This window comes from Impatiens glandulifera, chromosome 6 (assembly GCF_907164915.1).
Source record: "Impatiens glandulifera chromosome 6, dImpGla2.1, whole genome shotgun sequence".
NCBI lineage: Eukaryota > Viridiplantae > Streptophyta > Magnoliopsida > Ericales > Balsaminaceae > Impatiens > Impatiens glandulifera.
The window spans coordinates 50239919-50248052 of record NC_061867.1 but is presented as its reverse complement, the minus strand read 5'-3'; the positions used below and the strand labels follow the sequence as shown (position 1 = coordinate 50248052).

Below are 8134 nucleotides of genomic sequence, written 5' to 3'. Positions count from 1 at the left end.
ATTGTTTGGAAAATTAAATTGATCCATTGTTTTTGTTTGGAAAATTAAATTAAATCTGAACATTACCACTTTTTCGAAATTTTTGTTTCTCTCTATATGTTCTGGACAAAATCTCCTCGCTATTTTTCCAATTTTTTTTTCTCTTTTTTCGAACATAGCCATGTTGAGGACAAAAATCTCCCGAGTAGGGCTAATAAAATATTTTTTTTTCTTTTTTTGTTCATATAGCAAATTCGTGATTTTACTTTTGTTATAATTTCCTTGTCTAAATCATTTATTTAATTTAATATTTGTCAATAATAATTAAATGCTGATTTATCCGTCATTATTTTTTTTAAAAATACTTTCATTTCATTTTGCCTAATAAATCAAATCTATGGTACCAATCTCCAAAAAAATCATGCCATAATTAAAAATAAGTTATAATTTGTGTCTAAAAAGTTGAATAAAATAAGCCAAACTAATTTTCTTCCTCTTTAATAAAACATAGCAATAATTAATAATTAAGATGAATCAAACTAATCATAACCCAAACCCTAACCATTAAAGACGCATCAGGCAAAATAAAAGCAAGCCTCTTGAAGAAAATTCAGACTCTCTCTCTGTAGGATGATTGATTTACATCAGATTGATATGAACCTCAATTTCTAGTTGCAGTCAGGTAAGATTCATCAATTTCGATCTGATTTCTTCACTTGGCTAATCTAGGATTCTCTTTGTTATCCGTTTCTTCCATTCGCGATCTTTTAGAATAGATTTTTTCGTTCCCTTCTTCGTAAAAACCTAATAGGCGCCTTTTGCGATTAGAGGCATCTAGGTTTTTGAGATTTTCGTTAAACGTTTCTTCTTAGGCATATTATTGATTGACCTCTTGATTTCGTTTGCGAATTTGCTTAGTTCTCGATTTGCAATGAATTTCTAGCGATGAACGTTGCTAAATCATGGATTTGAGCCGTGGGATTGAATTTGTTGCTGCCAGTTTCTGAATTTTGCATCATTTCTAGGATGTATCAGTTAATTGTTTATGCTGCTTCCCTACTTGATACATTATGCATGGCTGGATGTTGCCATTGAGAATGTTCTGATATGAGTATGGTTTGTGTAACTGCTTCTTTCCTTGTTCAACTCAGACAATTTTCTCATATTATCGAAGCTTGACCGGTTTGTTTTCTTTCGATTTGTTCCTTCTTGTTGTATGTACTTTCAACTAGTTAAATACCATCAATTGCTGCGGTAATTCTCTGATAATCCCAAAGAATTTATACATATTTATACTTCTGGATATAATTATATACTTTGTACAAGAATACCTCCTTCAAATTTGTCGAAAAGTTAGAATTGAATAATGTTGTTGTGTTATTTTTAAGATGAGACTTAAGCATTGAAATTCCCAGGTTGTTGTTGGCTCTGTTATGTAAATTGCTATCTTTATCCATGAATGTAGTTCCTTTCCACTGTGATTCTAATGTTATGAAAATCAAGCTGCTTGTTGCTAGACAGCATATTACAACTATTTCAAAGTTTTATATTTACTGAAATTGATGTGTCTATATAGTTGTATTCCTTTTTATAGTTTTTTCTTGAATTAATTCTTCTACTTAAAAGGATGATTAGGATATTTAAAGTTAAGGAGAAACAGAGGGCAGAAAGTGCCCTTGGAACAACTCATGTGAAGAAGCAAAGTGCTGGAGAATTGCGTCTCCACAAAGGTACATATTCTTTGGGTTCTTTTTTCCTGTCATATTGTTTTGGTTTGTATTACTTCCTGTAGCCATGATCTTTTATTTGACATGAAGTGAAGATATATTGGCGTGTTAAAGGTCTCGGTCCAACACGCCATCCATTTTTTTAAAGTCAGTACAAACCTGTCAAACTATTTTATTATTTTTTATAAAATGTAATTAAACAAAAGAATGATATTAAATCATTTTCTTAAGAATTATAACTCTAGGTGAAGGCTCGTTTAGCTTGGTGGTAGAATGCAAGGCTCATGACCATTTTCAATAATAATAAAAAGTGAAGGAATTATAATTCTAGGTTTTTCCAAACATAGGAAATATGAATCTGAATTTAAATTCTACATATCTAAACATAGTCTAATGTGTTATCTTTGAAGATGACTTTCTGTGCCTGCTTCATTGTGTTGGAGAAATTTCTGTACTCTTCAGTTTTCTTTTGAGGTCTTGACAATTGATTCTTGCAATATTTATATTCACTGTTTATGCATATCAATGTCTATGAACAAGCCCAACTACGATAGTTTATTGACCAGATTTTCATGTGTTTTCCATGTTGTAGATATTGGTGAGCTGAACTTACCTAAGTGTTGTAATGTTGCATTTCCCAATGGTAAGGATGACCTGATGAACTTTGAATTCACAATTCAGCCTGATGAAGGATATTACGTGTAAGTAGATTTTTGGGAATCTTTATGCTTCTTTTGCACTTCTTGAAATTTTTTAAATACAATAAAATAACTGTTGTGTATCCACCTGCAATAAGAGTAGATTTTTCACTGATTGAAACTTCTCAAATGACTGCAGTTTCGAGACTAAGAAATAACTGTGGGGTAGCCACTGCAATAAGAAGATGCATATTAAAAGATTTTACTTTCTTTCCAAATGCCCCATTTAGAAACACTTTTATTTTTATTTATGTTTATTCTTTCCAAATACAGTACATTCAGTCAGATAAACCATTAATTTGTGTTTTTGTATCTGGCAATGTTTCCAGATATAAAATACAAATAAATTTTGGTTTATTTATCTTAATTTTCTGTATTTGGAAAGAATAAACAGAAACAAAAGTCTCTCAAAAAAGAAGAAAGAAACATAAACAAAACTGTTTACAAATGGGGCCAATCTACTATTTGCACTAACCAATTCCTTAAGGCCTTGTTTGATCTAGGGTTATTTGAATAACCAACTTGTTATTTCCAAATAATCTTGTTTGGTGTAAAAACCAAAAGGTAGATTATTTAGGTTATTTATGTAAATGATCAAGATGTTCTTATAACTAATATTTCAAAATGTCATAAACTTTCCTTTATTTTGTCCTAACAGAGGCGGCACCTTTCTTTTCTCCTTCCAAGTTCCCCCTGTATATCCCCACGAGCCACCAAAAGTCAAATGCAAGACAAAGGTAATCTCTGGCATCCAATTTTCAGACAAAATTTCATATTTATTCTTCTCTTAGTGCCTGTACAATGAGTAAAAGGAAACTTGGACACTATCATACCTACAACCAATTCAATGTAGCCTCGATGGTTGAGTTGTTCCATGAAAATGTCATGTTTCCAATATAGACATTGTTTATATTATAAAAAATAGTTTTCATGTCAACACTCTATGTATTAAACTACAAACTTGCAGGTTTATCATCCTAACATTGACTTGGAGGGAAATGTTTGTCTTAATATCCTGAGGGAAGATTGGAAACCCGTCCTCAATGTAAATACAGTTATTTATGGGCTCTTCCATCTTTTCATGGTAATTATTTTTTTTCTCCATTTACATGATAAGATAGGCCTTTTCAAAATCAAAGGATTTAAAAATAGCTCTCATGTTCTGAAATGTGCAGCAACCTAATCATGAAGATCCTCTGAATCATGAAGCAGCCGAGGTTCTGAGAGATAATCCAAAGTTGTTCGAGTCAAATGTGAGAAGGGCAATGAGTGGCGGATATGTAGGCGGTACCCACTTTCTCAGGTGCATTTAGCTTCTTGGCTTTGCTCAGGTTTGTTCGACAATCTTTCAAAATTGTTGATTATCAAACAAAATAATTGTGTTTGCCATCAATCATCCTATGTATTTTGTTGTAAAACTAACTGCATATTATAATATCATTGATCAAGTACACTATGAAGTGAAAGAAACTTATGCAGCTAAGAACCCCAAATATTTAGTTTTTTTTTGTGTTCATTTGATCAAAAGAAGTTGTTTATTATTAGGGTTCGTTGCAAAATCTGTGTTAATCTGAATGAATCTCATATTAAGTTTGTGATTCTTCTTTTGCATGGAACAAAAGGTGAAAAAACAACCTTGTTCTGAGTAAACCTAAGATCTGAAGGTTATTGAAATTAAGAAACATTCATTCCAACCAAGGCCTAAACTTGAATGTAGAGATTCAAAGCATACCAGAAAAAAGATTTATACAATGTCTCCAAATTTGATTTAGTCCATTCACAGTTAAAAAGAGAAGATCTTAAATGGTTTCAGCTTTGGTTTGATATGGTGGGCTAATAGGGGGACAAGGAGACCTTGATGATGATGAGAAGAGGAAATTGGGTAAAACTGCCCGGAACCGACGATTTATGAAAGGGTCAAACCGAACTCAACAACCATGGTTAAACTGATCTATATGGTTAAAATTTAAAAAATATATGAGTTGGTTATAACTCATAGTTATATTAAACTTCTTTTTTTTTAACATTTTTAATCGAATTATAATATTTTAAATATAAGTTTTTCAAAACAAATTTTGTGTTTAATTATATTATTTCGCACTAACTCTTGTAGAATGAAACTGACTAAACTGATTTTCTAATTCAACCGACAGTTTGAGATTTTCTTAAACTGACTTTAACGGTTTTGTTGTCCATTTTGGAGTACAAATTGACCAAATCGAACATGTTTCTACCGTAAAAATGTCATCTTTTGAATATGACTTAACAAATTTGTCTACTATTAAACATCTACAACTGAGCTAATATACTCAAATTTCCTCTTTTCAACCATCATTGGCTTCATTGCCATACAAAAAAAATTGCCACTTCTTTTGACAATATTTTTGTTACTTGTGAATCTCTATTTCTACCTAAGGTCTCCTTATTCCTTATTTGCCCAGTATTTCAACCATAGTACATCTTTTTAATTGTTAATGAAATAAATCAATTTGGGGCATCATATGAATCTTTTATATGGATGATATATGTCTCTTACATTTGGGTTGCCTTGATAATTTTAAGTAGTTGGTAGTAAATAATGATTTTTTTCATATGAAATATGCCAATTTTATTTATACACAAAAGGTGAATAATGATACTTAATGTTATTTCATTTTTTCCCCATTTTTTTACTAATTAATATTTTTTATTTTTCCATAATTTTTAAATGTCCATTTTTATTCACCTTCTCCCCTTCCCATCTTACGTCAACTCTGCTATTATCAACATAATCTTCTATTCTTTATTTTGGGCAACAATATGGTTCAATTTTTAAACAATAATTATATGTATGTTACTTTTTTTTAATAAATTTAGATGAAGAAACTATGGAAGAAAGAAAAACTTATACACATGAGTTGATGGAGAATAATAATGATGCTCTAAAAAGATTTTTTTGACTAGTTTAAATGAGGCCAGTACTCTTAATATTATAATAACATTTTCATCCGAAGATGAAGTACACAATTTTTATAAATTTTATCTGCAAAATGTTTGTTTCAGTATTATAAATTAAGTGGTAAAAATGGAGACGATGAAAAACAAAAATATTTTTCTATTGAATGCGTTAAAAGTCGTAACAAAGTATCAAGGTTATTAAATGTGCTACACCCTGGATTTTCCATTAAAACAAATTGTAAAATTAAGATTAATGTTGTTATTCAGGGTTATAAAATTTTAGTAATAAGTGGTATACACTTTGAACATAATCATATATTGAGTCTAGAAAAACTAAGACAATTTAGATCTAATATAATATTAAATTTAACTAGAGAGAAGATTAAAACTAAATGATAAAGTTGGAATAACATTTAAGTAGAAAAAATTCAACCATTTGTAGTTGAGGTTGGAGATGAATAATTTTTCTACGGTTTTTCTCATTGAATTTTATCATGGCCTCCAAGTCTCAAATACAAATGATTGAAAACTTATACTTAATGTTATTTTAAAATATTGTGAACTCAATATATGATTATGTTCAATGTGTACCAAATTCTCTTATCTCTCTGAATAAAAATATTAATATTAACTTTATAATTTATCTTAGTCAAAAGTTTAAGATATAGAACATTTATTGACCTAGATACTTTGTTACGAGTTCACTATTCAATACAAAATATTTTTATTTCTCATCCTCCCCATTTTTATTACTTAATTTGAAAATACCAAAACTAACATTCGGCGTATAAGATTTGTAAAAATTACGTACTTAATCTTCGAATGAAAATGTCATTCCTATTTAGGAGTATAAACCTCTTTTAAATTTATCGAAAACCCTTTTACTTAGTGGAGATGGACCTGATGTGCATTGTTGTTATTCTCATCATCAAATGTGTATCATTTCTTCATTTTCCTATAGTTGTGTTTGATAACCCTGGAATTGGTATTGGCATTGAAATGGGAGGGTCCAATTCCAATTCTTATGTTTGTTAGACACTTTAATATTAAGAATTGGAATTAGAATTAGAATTCCAATGGAATTCAATATAGTGTAATTTGATAGTTCTCAATTCCAATCTTTTTAGTTCGGAATTGTAATTCCAAATTAACACGTTTTTCATGTTTTTGAAATGTTTAACACATTTTCACACATTAAACACGTTTAACACGTTTTTAACACGTTTTCACACGTTTAACATATTTTCATATTTTGGCACGTTTAACACGTTTTTGACATATTTAACACGTTTTTGACACGTTTAACACATTTTTCACGTCCTTGACACGTTTAACACGTTTTGACACGTTTAACATGATTTTCATGTTTTTAACACGTTTTTGACAGTTTAACATGATTTTCACGTTTTTAACACGTTTAACACGTTTTTGACATGTTTAACACGTTTTTGACACGTTTAACAAGTTTTGACACATTTAACACGTTTTTGACACGTTTAACACGTTTTTGACACGTTTAACACGTTTTTGACACATTTAACACTTTTTTCACGTCATTAACACATTTAACACATCCTTGACACGTTTAACACGTTTTTGACACGTTTAACATAATTTTCACGTTTTTAACACGTTTAACACGTTTTTGACACGTTTAACACGTTTTTTTTACATTTTGGCACATTTTGCACGTTTTGGCACATTTAACACGTTTTTGACACGCTTAACATGTTTTCACGTTTTTGACACATCTAACACGTTTTTTTTACGTTTTTGACACGTTTAACACGTTTTCACATTTTTGACATAATTAACACATTTGTTTACATTATTGACACGTTTACCACATTTTTGACACGTTTACCACATTTTTGACACGTTTACCACATTTTTGACACGTTTAACACGTTTAACAAGTTTTTCACATGTTTGAAACGTTTGACACGTTTTCATGCTTTTTACATTTTGGCACATTTTGCACGTTTTGGCACGTTTAACAAGTTTATCACAAATTTAACACGTTTTTGACACGTTTAACACGTTTTTGACAAACTTAACATGTTTTTTTTATGTTTTCACGTTTATGACACATTTAACACATTTTTTATGTTTTTGACACGTTTACCTTATTTTTGACACGTTTAACATGTTTTTCACGTTTTGGCATATTTAACAAGTTTTTCACATGTTTGGAACGTTTAACACGTTTTGACACGTTTTCATATTTTTAACACGTTTAAAACGTTTTTAATACATTAAACACGTTTAACACGTTGTTGACACGTTTCACATGTTTTTTACATTTTTGACACGTTTGACTCATTTTTAACACTTTAACACGTTTTTCACGTTTTTGCACGTTTAACAAGTTTTTCACTTATTTGGCACGTTTAACACATTTTTGATACGTTTAACACATTTTTTACGTTTTTGAAACATTTAACACGTTTTAAACTTATCAAAACATGTCAAACATATTAAAATGTCAAAAATGTGTTAAATGTCAAAACATATTAAAATGTCAAAAATGTGTTAAATGTCAAACATATTAAAATGTCAAAAATGTGTTAAATGTGTCAAAACGTAAAAAACATGTGAAAAACATAAAAAAAATGTGTAAAAAACGTGTCAAAACGTGTGAAAAACGTGAAAAACATGTGAAAAACGTGAAAAATGTGTGAAAACGTGTGAAAAACGTGTTAAAACGTGAAAACGTGAAAACGTGTGAAACGTGAAAAACGTGTTAAACGTGCCAAAACGTGAAAAACATGTTAAACGTGTCAAAATTGTGTA

At 29.9% G+C, this 8134-nt stretch overlaps 1 protein-coding gene across 1 annotated transcript; it reads left to right on the top strand.

Moving 5' to 3' along the window:
* Window positions 1-535: 535 nt before the first annotated feature.
* On the top strand, window positions 536-3864 carry LOC124941890 (NEDD8-conjugating enzyme Ubc12-like). Its single transcript, XM_047482259.1, has 6 exons — window positions 536-661; window positions 1606-1709; window positions 2299-2407; window positions 3063-3141; window positions 3372-3488; window positions 3580-3864. Exons 2-6 carry the CDS (start codon window positions 1607-1609, stop codon window positions 3715-3717), a joined length of 546 nt encoding a protein of 181 aa, XP_047338215.1. The 5' UTR covers window positions 536-661; window position 1606; the 3' UTR covers window positions 3718-3864.
* Window positions 3865-8134: the final 4270 nt, after the last annotated feature.

Bases quoted from the DNA above. Each gene is read 5' to 3' on its own strand.
- LOC124941890 (XM_047482259.1), top strand. From the start codon at position 1,607: ATGATTAGGATATTTAAAGTTAAGGAGAAACAGAGGGCAGAAAGTGCC. The intron at 1,710-2,298 runs GTACATATTCTT...TCCATGTTGTAG, and splicing joins AGAATTGCGTCTCCACAAAG to ATATTGGTGAGCTGAACTTA. The intron at 3,142-3,371 runs GTAATCTCTGGC...ACAAACTTGCAG, and splicing joins AAGTCAAATGCAAGACAAAG to GTTTATCATCCTAACATTGA.